The sequence below is a fragment of the Tupaia chinensis genome, unplaced genomic scaffold, assembly GCF_000334495.1.
Source record: "Tupaia chinensis unplaced genomic scaffold, TupChi_1.0 Scaffold000426_1, whole genome shotgun sequence".
In the NCBI taxonomy this organism is placed as follows: domain Eukaryota; kingdom Metazoa; phylum Chordata; class Mammalia; order Scandentia; family Tupaiidae; genus Tupaia; species Tupaia belangeri.
Genome location: NW_006159931.1, coordinates 2778507 through 2793042, shown reverse-complemented (window position 1 = coordinate 2793042; position 14536 = coordinate 2778507). Strand labels below are relative to the sequence as shown.

The 14536-nt window shown below is 46.6% G+C and overlaps 1 protein-coding gene across 1 annotated transcript in view; it reads left to right on the top strand.

Annotated features, from left to right (window-relative positions):
- The window catches only part of SEL1L3 (SEL1L family member 3), a gene marked incomplete in the record, with an annotated part of 122634 nt that extends 108371 nt beyond the window's left edge, over positions 1 to 14263 (top strand). The window contains 5 exon segments of the mRNA XM_014590294.2: positions 5000 to 5127; positions 5964 to 6066; positions 6144 to 6175; positions 6177 to 6214; positions 14009 to 14263. Of these exon segments, the coding sequence (XP_014445780.1) occupies positions 5000 to 5127; positions 5964 to 6066; positions 6144 to 6175; positions 6177 to 6214; positions 14009 to 14151 (444 nt within the window).
- Between the last annotated feature and the right edge of the window lie 273 nt (positions 14264 to 14536).

Genomic DNA, 14536 nt, shown 5'->3' with positions numbered 1-14536 from the left:
CTCTGTGTCTCTCTGTCTTTCTGGTGAGTGCATGCACCTTATAGCAAAAACCTCTCCCCAAAATAATAATAATAATAATAATTTTAAAATTCTAGAAATTAGAAGGCTGGCTACCATAGGAAGTGGTTTCCTTATATGGTTGGGCCAATACTTCAGTGACAAGAATTTTCTCTTAATGACTCTTAAAGATGATTTTAGATTAATGGACAAGTTGCAGAAAGAGTCCAGAGATGTCCTTCAGATGGCTTCCTCCAATGGTAGCATCTGCATGACCAAAATGCCATTGGAACTAAGCAGTTAACACCAAGGCAATAAGTAATTAACTATACTTCAGGATTTATTTGGTTTTATGGCAGTTTCCCCTTTAATAACTGTGCCCTATTCCAGGATGTAGTTCAGGATCCCACACTGCATTTAGTGTTAGTCTTCTCCAATCTATGACACTTCCTCAGTTTTTCTGTCTTTGTGATCCACTTGAAGAACCCTGTGTGGGGACTTTGTAGAATGTCCCTTGAGTTGAATTTGTCTTGTTTTCTCTTGAGTAGCTGGAGGGTATGCTTTCTGGGTAAGGGTACTACAGAAATGATGTCTTCTCAGTATATCATATCAGGGACACCTATCAAGATGCCTTGTTAGTGGTGAGGTTAATATTAATTGCTTGGTTAAGGTGGTTTCTATTGGGTTTCTTCACCATGAAGTTAATGTTTTACCCTTTCTACTCTATAGGTATCTGGGGAAGATAGTTTGAGACTATTCAAATATCCTGTTTCCTCTCAAAGTTTTACCCATGAATTTTGATAGATCTTGCCTGTAACAGGTATTACTGTAGTGTGCTAGTGAGGATTCTCTATTTCCTTCATTCCTCCTATATTCGATCATGGAATTCTTCTGTAGGATCTGAGGCTCACTTTTATGATGGCCATCAGAATATTTAATCATTACTCTCCATACAAAGAGTCTTCACAAAGTTTGAGGAAGGGCCAGCTCCAGACTTTAAGGGAATTGGGTCCCGTGGGTCAACCATAATTCAAATCCCAGCCTGGTGGCTTGAAAAACATGCTGGGCCCATGTGCATGCCCCAAATCCACAGGATGGAAAGAAGGAGAAGAGATTACAGCATAACCACCCCTCATGAGGTGGTGCTCGCTCACTCTCTCTCTCTCTCTGGCAAGTAAGAGATTCTTTTTTCCCACCAAAATAAACTTGTAATTGAAAAAAAAGTGTTTTTCTTCATTCATGGTAAAGCACATGAGAATGAGAGAGAGAGGAAGACCTCTCTGATGGTCAGGTCATGCTGTCATCCTCTTCCTCTAATCTCTGTCCCACGAGATCTCGGGCACTCAGGCCTGGTGAGTTTCAGCTGACCAGCCTGGGGTTCCAAACTGTGGTTGAAACCCACCCTAGGTGGGATCCGGATTCTTTCGAGCAGTGTATTACCTCTGTCCCATGGAGCCAGATGTAAACTCAAACTCGAATTCCACTTTTTTCATTTTAAAGTCTCCTCACGCAAGTGTTTGGTGCTGAGCTTCAGAAACTGATCATAGAGCAAAAGTAGAAAACTCGTCCCCACTCAGTTTCTCTTTTTATTTTAAAGTGTATTTTATTCATGATAAAGAGAGTGTGAGCATGTACAGAGACAGAATGAGAGAAATATCCACGACAGGATCTTATCACACTCTGATCCCTTTCCGCAGCCTGCCAGCTCATCCCAATGCCCCCACACGCCCTCCTTGTTTTCAAACTGACTGGGGAATTGAACCTGCAGTCAGCCACATAGCTGCCAGCTCTGCAGTGCAGTTGGCTACCAGCCGCACTACCCGGTGGGCTCTTTTTTTAATGGAAGGCCTACATCAGTGTGGTCATGCACTTGGGCTAAAATCCCATGTCTCTCTCACCTTGTATTTGTACATGGCAGGTCACTGACTCTCAGAGTCTCCTGTCTCATGTCACCCATGGTAACAATTTCATCTGCCTCCTAGCAGTGAGGATTAAATGCGATGTTGGCTGCAGAACTCTGTGCCCAATGCTGAGGACACTTAAGGAACATACTCTATTGGCAATTCCTCTGGAATGATGTAGAAGCTGCTCCTGAAGGGACTTTATGTAGAAACGAACTCCCTTAGAGGGTATCTCCTGTCCCTGAAAAGTAGGCCTGAGGCCAGGAGGTGGCACAGTGGTAATGACAAAGCTCTGTGGGGCTGAGCCACGTGGGAGGGTTTGGTCCATGCCCAGGGACCTCCCAGAGTGTGCCAGGAACACACAATCCATGAGCTGGAGCTGGCTGAGGTTGGGGTAGATCATGGTGTCCAACCCTGTTGGGGGTGTTCTCTGTCTCTCCTTCATTGAATAAATAAATAATAAACTTCATAGAAGAAAAAAAAAAGATAGACAGTATTCTTGCCTTCAAGGGATTTATGGTTGACCAGCAAAGACTTGGAAGTTGTTTCCTACTATGTTAAAATTATAGCCAGTGCTACAATGAACATTTTCATATTTCCATCTTTTCATTACTATTACTGAGTCAAACAGCCTAAACGGTTTTGTGATTACACGACAGTATATTCCCAATTACTAGCTCACTGAGCAGTGGTTAAGTGGAGGAAGATGACAGATGTAGTCAGCACTGGATGTTTTCATGATTTCATTTTGCTAATTGAATAAATAGAAGCTGATATTCCAATTGTCCTAAATTTCATTTATTTAATTACAAATGAGGATGAACACTTCTACATGTACTTGTAATCACTGAGTCTTCATATTTCCTTTTGTGTGTATTCCCTACTTTTTTCTTTGTTTATCTTTTGGAGTTTTGATAATCTTACATTCAAATGAAAATTAGTTCTTATACATTAGCCTAATAGATAATGAACTTTAAGCTAGTACATTACATATAAATATTTCCCTAGCATATTTTCCCATTTATTTTAATTTTGCTGTTGATCAGACTTTAAAATTTGATAGTCACTCTTTTCTTCTAATACCTCAACATTTATTAGTACATTTTTTTAGAGAGAGATTTTTGCTATAGGGTGTGTGCACTCACCAGAGAGCCAGAGACAGACAAAGAGACAGAAAGTGAGAAATTGAGAAATCACCCCCTAGGGGAGGATGGCCATGCTACAATCCCTTCTCCTCCCTTCTCCTCTCGGGATCTTGGGAATACATGCACGCAAGCCCAGCATGAGTGTTTTTTCAAGTTGCTGGGTCTAGGACTTGAATCACAGTTGACTACATGGGAGTCCAGTGACATAACCATCACGCCGTCTGCTGGTCCCTCATTCTTATCTGACTACTACATTGGATGGCTGTGGGAGTCCTGGCATGAACGATCTGGTAGACAGTGATTTTCATTTAGATTGTTGTCAGTAGCAACTGAAGGGCACAATGAGAGGGAGGATAGAGGTTACTAAAACATAACCACGGGGGCATCAGTAGAAGACAATGCCCTGTGAAGCAGTCTCCCATGGGAAGATTCCTGGTTCAAGTCCAGAGACCTCCCTGAGTGCAACGACCCTGTGCTTACCCATAGTCAAGTACCAGCTGAAGCTGGGAAAGACCATACAGCTGAGACCCTACTGAGGACACTGTCCCTCCCTCCCTCCCTCCCTCTCTCTCTCTCTCTCTCCAGCTCTAAAACAAAACAGAACCTTGACCAGGAATGGCTTGAAGGGCCACAGTCCAGTGTACGCCATAAAGCCCTAACAGCACATACCTCCTCACCTTGTGCTTGTTTTCCATCTGGCCATGTGCTCGGCTCATGATGGAAAGTGCACCTTCCTTCAGCTCATGTAGGCTGAGCATCCCTAGACCAAAAATTAAAACTCCAAGATGCTTCAAAACCTCAAAGCTTTTTGAGCACCAGCATGATGCCACAAGTGGGAATTCCCACACCTGACCTCATGTGATGGGTCATGATTAAAATGCAGGCCCACAAGTTACCCAGAACCCCCATGGGAGAAAAGACCCTCCTAGCCCTTCAGCACAATAGATCTTTTCCACTTGTTCATACACACAATTATTTTTTTTAAAGACTAGCTTTACTTAGTCTTATTTATTTATTTATGTTTTTAAATTTGACCTGAGAGGGACAGAGTGTGGGGGGTTGGGGAGTGACAAAGGAAGCCACCAGGTCCAGGACCCAAACTGTGGTTGGCTATGTGAGAGTCCAGCACCCTTAACCACCATGCCACCTGCTGGCCCATGCATAGAATTATTTAAAAATATTACATAAAGTCACTTTCAGCCTATGTGTTTAAAATGTAAATAAAACATAAATGAATTTTGTGTTTAGACAAAATAGACATCCCCAAGATGTATATTTTAAAAATCTAAAAAACTCTGAAGCACTTCCGGTCCCGTTCCTTTGCGAAGTTATTTTATCAGATCCACGTGGCCAAACACGGCAAGTCCTGCTTCTGAGGGTCAGGAGCAAGGGGTAGAGGGAACAGGTAGACATCCGTGCCCACAGGAATCATGAAAGAGGTTTTCACACTGGCCTCAGGAAGCTGAGCCAAGCACCTGAACTTCCTTCAGCCTGTAAGGAAGACACTCTGCATTAGGATGTCAGTCATGGGTGCCCCTCAGTCACAAAACCATTCTGTCAGACTTCTGACAGGTGATGGCCACCTAGGGTGGTCTGTAAGTGATGGGCACTGCCTTCACCTCAGTATCCTGGCTTTGTTGACGATACAAGGGCACGTTTTCCAGCAAGTTCTTTTTTGAGTGAATGAGCAGGGAAGGACAGCTCTCCCGGTTGACTGGCTTCGGAGCAGATGGGACACAGCACCCCCTGCAAGCCTCCAGGTTCTCCTGCAAATAAATTTCTCAGATGCATATATTTAGGGAAACAATTCATCAATGAAGATGACAAAACCATCTGGCTTTAGGGACTGCAAAAAAGAAAAAAAAAAGTAGAGGTTGTAAAAGTTTACATTCTGATGAAGGGTGTGTGTGGGGGTTTTTATTAGAGACTTGAGTTGGGTTTGTGGTTTGTTTTCAGGGATTTTTTAACCTGGCTTTGCTAATTGAGGAAGGTGCTATTATCCCAAACCATATTCTGGATTTCTTGGAAATTGACCCTACTCTCCATTCTAACAACATCTCCATTCTCCAGGAGCTGTATGAAAGGTGAGTTTGGAGACCTTCTCGTTCTGTGAAATCGTTGGGCGTGGGGGAGACCCACATGGATGGCGTCTGCTTTGCATTTAAAGCCAGTCTTACTCTTATTTTGCAGTGGCAATTGTTATAAAAGGGCTTCTATTAGAGAACAGTCAGCCAGACCCAATGTATTTCGCTTTTCTGGTGCCTGAGGCCTAATAGAATGCACTTGATCTGAAGTTCAAGTGCTGACTGGTATTTTCCATGAGACTGGAAAAAATCGCGCATCTGATTAGCCCGTACTTTTCTGAAAGATCGGAAGGCATTCCCGCCTTTGGACTTTGGACAGACCTTCAGACAGAAATACTGTACTACAGGCCTTGGACTTCAGGGGCCTCCTTGATCTGTTGCCTTAATTTTTTTTTTTTTTTCAAAAAAAAAAAAAAAAGAAAGACTTATTTATTTCTATAATTCTGTCTGTTATTATTATTTTTTAATTTGATCAGACAGAGACAGAGAGAGAAAGGGAAAATGAGAAAGCAAGCTGCCAGGTCCGGAACTTGAACCACATGGTTAGCCACGTGGGAATCCAGCAACTTTAACCACCACGCCACCTTCTGGTCCCAACCTGCTGGCTTGTAATGAAGGGCAGGCCTGACCTCTTTCTAAAATTTCTGTTCGGATCCTAGAACTTCAGGTCAGGCCTCCACCACTGAGGAATGGTTTTCCTTCCTTGTCTCTCTCACCTCGAATGTTCTCCTTGCTCTGTAAGCCGAAGACTGTAGTTTGAGCATCTGAAAATGCCAGGCAGGACTCGTGCCGCCAAAGCCGGCCGACACTTAAGGAGCCCTGGGCTTTGTCTGCAGGTGCTGGAACCACAGTAACGAGGAATCCTTCAGCCCCTGCTCCCTGGCCTGGCTCTACCTTCACCTGCGGCTTCTCTGGGGCGCTGTCCTGCACTCTGCCCTGGTAGGTGTCGTCTCCCAGCCCTGCCCTGCTGTAGCTGCCCTTTGCCATTCACTGCCATGTGCTTTGGTTGTTTGCAGATCTACTTCCTGGGAACTCTTCCCATTCCTGTGGATCGCCTGGACTGTGCAGTACTTCCAGTCTGCCTCAGGTAAAGGCTTATAAAAACCCAAGGTGATATAAAAAAAGGAAGGATTCTTTGTGTCTACTAGAAAAATTACGCCTCTCCTCACACCCTCAGGTGTGCTGTTCCCTTTCTTTGGGACATTCATTAACAAGGTGGTGAACTTCCCAGGGATGTGTCCTAATCCCCGGCTGGCAGGAGGCCACAGCGTTATTGTGTTTTTCAAAGTAAGGATTTCAAACAAATGAACAACCTTTTAAAAAATAGACTAAATCATCTCCTATTGAAAATACAACTTTTAACAGGACCAGTAGATGGCATAGTGGTTATGTCACAGGACTCCCATATAGTCAACCACGGTTCACGGCCCGGACCTGGCAGCTTAAACTCACACTGGGTGCATGTGCGTGTGTGCCCAAAATCCCGGGAGGAGAATAGAGGAGAAGGGATTGCGGCGTGACCATGCCCTCTTCCCCCCCTCCCCCCCCGTTGGTGATTTCTCGCTTAGGTTGCACACACCCTAAGGCAAAAACCTCTAAAAATATATCTTTTATCAAAATTCTGCACCTGCATACCTAAAAACCCAGCTCCGAAGTCCCCTCCAGCATCAAGTTTTCCCATTCAATCAAGTAATCAGATGTGGAAGAGGGTAATCAGATGTTCGTGGTGAATAAAATTCTCAGCCAGTGAATCACAGGGAAGGACCAGGAGGAATATAAGGCAAGCCCTTGGTCTTGCGTGGTTTCCACCGATCTCTGTTATTTTCCTGAGCTACTCGAAAGTGGTAGCTAAAGAGATGGGCCCCCCCATTAACTTAACTTTGGACTTAAAGTCCAGGCTTGGCCATTCCTTACCTGCCTGACTTACGGGGAGTTATTTAACCTTGCTGATCCCCCTGTTTCTCGTTGATAAAGTGAGGTGCGGGTAGTGGCTACTTCCCACGGACATGAAATGAAAAAAGAATCCGTGAAGTGAAAAAGAAATGCACGTGAGACACTTGCCAAAATGACAGCTGCAGTTAGGCATTAGTTATGACATTTATCTGGCCTGTAAAACCCTCACGAAGTGTTAGTTGCTTTGTGTAGTCCCCCGTTACACCAGAAGCTGAGTGAGAAAGCCTCAGTCCTGCCCTCTGTGACAACTCACCCTGAGGAGGTGCCCAGCCCCACAAACGTCTCTCTGTGGAAAACGACAGTATTCCACCATCCTGAGTGACTCCAAAAGGACACGATAACTCACACTGACCAGGAGAGACACGTACAAATGGATAAATTAGGGCAGGACATGGCGCCTGAGCGTTTGCATAGTCGTTCCTAGTGTAGTGGGTAATGAAAAGTGAAAGGAGTGTGCCTCACCTCTGCCAAGGTGAGGAGGGAGTCACCCTCCCGCGGGGCTCATATGGAATCATTTTCCTCTGATTTACCCGAGGAGGTTAACAAGAAGCCATCAAAAACCCTTCCAGGTTTGATGCCCTGTAGTCTGCCAGTTAATAAATCTCCCTCATGCAAATCTTGTCCCGGCCCTAAATTTGTGGCCAGGTATATATAGCACATCTATTTTGCATCTTGTCAGTGTTTTCCATTTCAAATTATCTGTGTCATTTTGACTCTGTAGAAATATTGTTATGATTATTACAAATGCAATTCCGTTAGAGGGGCTGAAAATTGTCTTTATGATTTCATGCCAGCTGGTAGCCATGAAAATTCATGGGCGGGTAGAACGGCTTTTATCGCTAGTCGGCTCTTTCCTGTCTTCATGTCTTCATTATCACTCCCTCCGCATTCTCCTCTCCCTGTCCCTCCTGTCCTTTGACAGATTTCTCCCTTCCCATGTCCCCTTGGCTCTTTCACATTTTCTTTGTGTTTTCAAACTTTTTACATTTCCTTCCTCCAGCACCTATCTCCTTCCCTCCTGGCTTACCTAGAAGAGGCGCCATCTGGATAGGAGCTGAAAAACCATTCAGTTCCATGGCCTGCATTTTACAGACACTACAGTGAGGCCGGAGAGGTGATGGAGCCTGCCCAAAGAAAGTTAAGGCCAAGAAGGGATGTAGGAAAATGGAATTTCAGAATCTTTTTTAGAATCACAGTATTTTCAGATAGCCATTGGTCATGTCTCAAACCCATTGCCCCCTCACGTAAGCAATGTTTTGTAACATACTCTTTTTTTTTTTTTGGAGAGGTTTTCACTATCGGGCGCATTTGCTCGCCAGACAGACAGAGAGAGACATAGAGACAGAAAGCAAGAAATCACCCCCCAGGGGGGATGGTCACGCCGCAATCCCTTCTCCTCCATTCTCCTCTTGGGATCTTGGGCACGCATGCACATGCGCCCGGCGTGAGTCGTAAGCCACCGGGTCCGGGATGCGAACCACAGTTGACTACATGGGAGTTCAGCGACATGGTCATTATGCTAACTGCTGGTTCCCTTGTAACATACTTTTAATATTCTCCATCTTTAATTCATGAGCACCTATCCTAAAAATCAACACAGGGTCCTAATAGCAACCTAAAGGAGAAATCTAAAGAAATTCATTTTAACACTGATTCCAGTATGCAAATTCTAGCCCGGTGCTTCTTAAATTTAACGTGAACATCAAATACAGAGAGGTCTTATTAAATGCAGGTTCTGATCCAGCAGGTCTGGGTGGGGCCAGACCAATTGTGATCCAATTCTAATAAACTCCCAGTTAATGCCTACACTGCTGTTCTGTAGACCACACGTTCCGTAGGCAGGCCTAGGAGTCAAAAGAAATATCCATGCATGTTTTTAAAAGAATTATTTATTTAATTTTATTTATGCATTTTTTTTTAATTTGACCAGAGACAGAAAGACACACACACACACACACACAGAGTGAGAGGGAAAGTGGGAAACAATTTACTAGGCCCAGGACTCGAACCATAGTTAGCCATGTGGGAGTGTCCAGCACCTTAACCACCACGCCACCTGCTGGTCCCAATATCCATACATTTCTAAAATGTGCCCCACTGTGGTGCCTGCCAACCACATTAGAAATAATGCTAAGAGCTAAAAGAGGTAGGACATTATTTCCTTGTTTTTAAAAGTCCTCATTTTAAGTGCCAATTTGTCAATACTTTTGAAATAAGAAGTCCTGCATTAGCGCCATGGAGGGGGGACTGATGGGACAATGGGGCAGGGCCACAGGGACATGAGAGGTGGAGAGCAGAAGCTACAAGGGGCTACTGAGAGGCCAAAGTGTCTCCACTGGTCTCTTCCTGATGAGCTGGTGCCCAAGGTCTGGCCCATGATGTCCCTGTGGGAAGGGGGACAGAACAACAGGGCTTGCAGTAGCCATGACATTCGGGCAAATACGGTAACCGACTCTGGGCGCTGACTGATGACGTAAAGGAGAAAATGAATGTAAGAATTAGGGTCCTCCTGTAAGCAGCCTAGGATGAGGACATGCTAAAAGTGTTGTCAGCCAGCTGTTTTTTAAACTTGGCGATTTATAGTCAAGCCTTTCAGTGGAGCTGTCCATCTGTTAATACTTTGCCTTCAGCTCCAGCTACCTTCATCCTCCCCCTGAGTTTATATGCTCTGATATCCGGCCAGCATGTCACAGCATGGGCCATTTGAAGTTGCCCTGCGCTCAGAAGGCTAGCAGTGCAGGACAGTAGTGCAAATGGCACCCACATGGGAGTCAGGCTACGATCCCAGCCCAGGCCCAAGCTGTGCAACCTCAGCAAGGCAGGGAGCCAATCTCTGCCTCAGCTTCCTCTTCTGGAAAACAGCGGATTAGGACACCTACTGTCTGTTGTAGTTGGGAGAGTCAAATGAGCTCACGTGACATAAACTACTTAGACCTCCAGGATTGTGAGCTGCCCAGGGGTAATGTCCCCTGGGGCATTTACCTGCATTTCAATCAGCTGACCTAGGTAGAACCTACACTCCAACAGTTCCATTTGCCTCAGGAAGGAGCAGATGCAATTACCAGTGTCTAGCATGCTTCTCTCTCTGTGAGACGCTTTCTAAAATATAAAACTCTCTTTTAAAGCATCTAAAAAAAAGCATTGTATAACCAATCAAAAATATTGAGATAGTTCCCAAAAATATTGCTCATTGATTTTATTCCCTAAAGGGAACTTGTTTTGACTCCTAACTCACATTGCCCAAGGCAGCTGAGTCCTTCCTGGGGCTAATGCCTCCCAGGGTAGTGCAGAGGTTGCAGGGGCTTTGATAGTCCTGCAGGGTCATAGTCGGCTGCTGCTCTGTTGGCACAATGTCCATGGCCCTGGGTCTACACGCCCCCTTTAGGTCCTCTGATTTTGCAGCTCTGGTCACATGGGAACCCTGTCCTCTTTGCCAGGCCTGAGCACCTGAGCCTTTTTCTGCAGCATCTTCCTTTCTGAAATGGCTGGAGCCAGGGAGGGCCCCTCTGCCTGTACAACCCACAGACACTTGACCAGCCTCCCAAAAGCTGCTTTCTAGGGTTTGTTTGTTTGTTTTGTTTTGTTTTGCATCTCAAAATCACTCCTCCTCAGTCAAGAATGCTAAGTATAATTGCCTTAATGGATCAGGAGTTTGAAAAAAAAATATATATATATCCCACCTAGGGACTGAATTCTCACTTTCCCTAGGTAGGTCTATCCCTGGCCAGTGCATGAGCCCTATGGCAAAAATCTAAAAAATAAAGAAAAGTCTAGTAAGTCTAGAACCATCTCCTCTTCTGGTCTGACAGAAACTTCCCTTGAACGAAACCAAAAGAAAGTAAAACCGAATCCATACGGAGGGCGGCTGGCTGGGGAGGGAAGAGTAGGATAGAAATCCCCATTGGAAGGGAGAGCCCGGCCGTGCATGGTAGTAAACCGCCTGTCTACGTAGCACAGCTCACAGCAGCTTCTACAGACCCACCAGATCCCGGGTATCACTGGGCGCCTTATAAACCAAGGCCAGCCTGCTCGCCATGCCCACGGCTTACGCCACCTCCTCTGTTCCGGCTAAGCGGTTGGCCTAGACTTCTTTTTTAGAAGAGTAGGATCGGAACAAGATTAATTAAAGCTTTTCCTACTCTTTTCCGGTCTTCTACATCTCTAGTTAATGAGGTCTCTACTAAAATGAGAGTAAAATGTCACAAAGTGGCATTCGCAGAAAAGCAATGGCCTTGAACTCAGAGTGAGTCAGTGGTGAGGGTGTTCTCACATCCTGTCTCCTTACCCTTGGCCCGCTATCCGGATCTCCGCTCATATGAAATATTTTAGGGGGCCCAGCAGGGGTATAGTGGGGTGCTGGACTCCCATATGGCCAACTGTGATTTGAGTTCCAGTCCCTGGGTGTGTGGGTGCTTGCCTAAAATCCCAGGAGGAGAATGGAGGAGAAGGGATTGGGGTGTGGCTCTGGCCCCTGGAGGGTGATTTCTCACTTTCCCTCTCACTGCCTCTCTCTGGCTAGCCCATGTGTCCGATGGCAATCACCTTACAAGGAAAACAAACAAAAGAAGAAGTGTTTTAGTGACTCTCGAGGCCTGCGCCAGGTCCTGCAGGATCCTGAGGCCCCAGTGACGTAGCTATGTTGGCAGGGGCTTCCCTCCTGAACCTTATCTTGGAAGGCGTTCTACCATTTCGGGGTGTGCTCCCCTTCTCTCCTGTATTTGTCCTGCTCTTGACGGGTCCATTGCTTCTACCCTGGCCCACAACAGGGTGTGGTGCCCCTCACACACATCGGGGCTCCCCCTGCTGCGGGTACATTGCAGCTCAGGTGCAGCCTCCATGGCTGGGCTGCTGGTGACACTTCACTACGGACACACCGTTTTACTCTTCATCTACTTCCCACATGTCGCAAACTCTCGCTCTTTTGGTTCTTCAGCCATTTGGACCTGAAAAGCCATCCCCACACCCGTGCCATGTCCTAAGCAGGCAGCCGCTGGGTCTGGCCCAGGGGCTGCAGTCGGGCCAGCTCTTGATTACTCACTAATGTGTGGAAACCGGTCCCCTAGGCAGCCAGTAATCCACAAATCACTTCTATCTGGCTCTGGAATCTACGCTGTCATTTCTTAAACAGCACGCTTATTTCCCGAGTTACCGTGATTTCAGCCCTGTGATAAAATGAGCGCGCGTTCTAGGTGAGCCGAGGCAGAGAGGCCACTTGAAATGAGGACGGCTGCGGGGGGCTTCTGCAGTTGATTGTGGAGCCTGTTGGGGAAGGGCTTGTTCTCGCACAGATAATTACAAACCTACTGTGGAGACACCGGGTGGTTTTAGCATGCTCTTAGCAGAAGATGTAAATGGTGGCAGCTCTAATTCCGCTTTCCTTCTCCATGGACGCATTGGCACTGTTTTGGTTTTAATCAGGAAACTGATTGCCAACGTATCTTGTTACCATGGTGCTTGAAGGCTTCCCCTGAGCTTGAAAATACACACCTTAGTACTTCATCAGCTTCCTCGGAGATCATTGGAAAGATAAACCTTAGGGCCAAAGGGGCTTTGGACATCAGGTACCCGAAGCCCCTCAGGTCACAGGCAAGGAAACGAAGGCCCATGAAACTGAAGCATTTTAGAACAGAAACGTTGGCTATTCGGCGGCATCTATTCTGAGGTCACCTGTTATGGTTCATGGCAGTGCCGTACGACTTGCCCAGACCGGGTCACCTGACTGCAACGGAATGGGCTTTGCACCCTATGGCTGGGCCTCTAGTCACAAGATCCCCTGCCCTGGAGGTGGCTTTAATGGCCCTAGAAATGTGACATCTTTATACAACATTCTGGTTTCCCCCCCCACCGTCCTGTAGACCCCCCAACACCCTCTGTAGGTATCAGGAAAGGACCTTAGGGAGTGTTCCTGCTCACCCCAAAACAGCCAGAGGCTGGGGCCCATTCCTGAATTTCCTGGAAATTCCGACCTCCTGAAGGTCTCATCCAGAAGTCGGATTGTCATCAGGCGGAGGCTCCCTGGGCGTACGTTTCAGCATGGGCGTTGGGGCACGTCGCACACGTTGCCACTTCCATGTTACAGATGAAGGGACTTAGCTCAGAGACATGAGGGAACTCGCTCGACGTCACCCAGCTGGTAACTGTCACAGCTGTGTGCTTCCTCGTCTCCCCCTTTGGAGTCTGTGCTGTGTTCATAGGCTCCCGGGCCCCGAGAGAGACCTGAAGGTATCTCAGAGTCAAGTACACCGACTCCTATCAGTCCTGTGAGCCGGGCATGTGAAACGAATAAATCTTAACACGTTCCTACAGTAAACCAGGTCCCCAGTAGCAGGCGCTAACACGTGTTGAGGGTTTCTCAATGCCAGATGCTGTTTTAAGCACTTCACATGCACTAATTCATTTAACCCTTCTTCTAATAATTCAACAAGGTATAGATACTTTCTTATTTATTTATTTATTTATTTATGTATTTTTGTAGAGGTTTTTGCCTTAGCGTGCATGCATTCACCAGAGAGAGAGAGAGAAACAGAGACAATGAGAGGGAAAGTGAGAAATCACCTCCCTGGGGGAATGGCCATGCTGCAATCCCTTCTCCTCCTCCATTCTCCTCCTGGTATTGTGGACACACGCTCACCCATGCCTGGCGTGGGTTTCAAGCCACCAGGTCCGAACATTGAACCACAGTAGGCCATGTGGGAGTCCAGAGACTTTAACTACCATGCCACCTGCTGGCCCCACCAACCCACCTTTTTATAGAAGGGGACCTCCAAGTCCAAAGAAGCCGGCCAATGGGTCTGAGATTGCCTATCTAGAGAGTGGGGGCCACAGGTGTAGAAGCATCTGCCCTGGCTTTCTAGAGGCTCGGTGTGGTTGTGTGTCTTGCACAAACCGTTTGGCGTGTTCAGCACCTGTTCGGTCTGTGTCTCTGCAGCCAGAGGTTCCGCTCCATCACCAGCCCGGGCCTCCCCAGGCCCCGCCGCTCTCACTGCAAGTCCAGCTGTGAGTCCAGCTGCAGAAGCCTCCGACCAGGACCAGCAGCCCACGGTCGCTAATAACCCGGAGCCACGTGGGTGAACTGTGCACCCCAGGTCTCTCCAGAGGAGAGGGAATCCTTTCAACAGCCGTGTTGGAAAGCTGGGGCCAGGGCATTACTCTGATAAACACTTTACATGTTTTGTCAACTGGATGCGAATTTTGCACTTGGTGTCATTGTTTTCTTTATTTTTTTTTTTAAATCAAATTACAACAAGGAAGTACGCAGAGCAGATAGCGGTTATAAACACAGAACCTCTGGATCACAGGGGCCCGGTGGGAGGTTTACTGGTCACTGCAGGCTTTCGTCCCGAGCGGTGGTACTGGGAGTCAGTTTGCCCTCTGGCATATCTGGATTCTTATACACTGAGATGTGTTTTAAGAATCTTTGTCCTTTTGAGACCAGCAATTGGCATAATGGCTATGT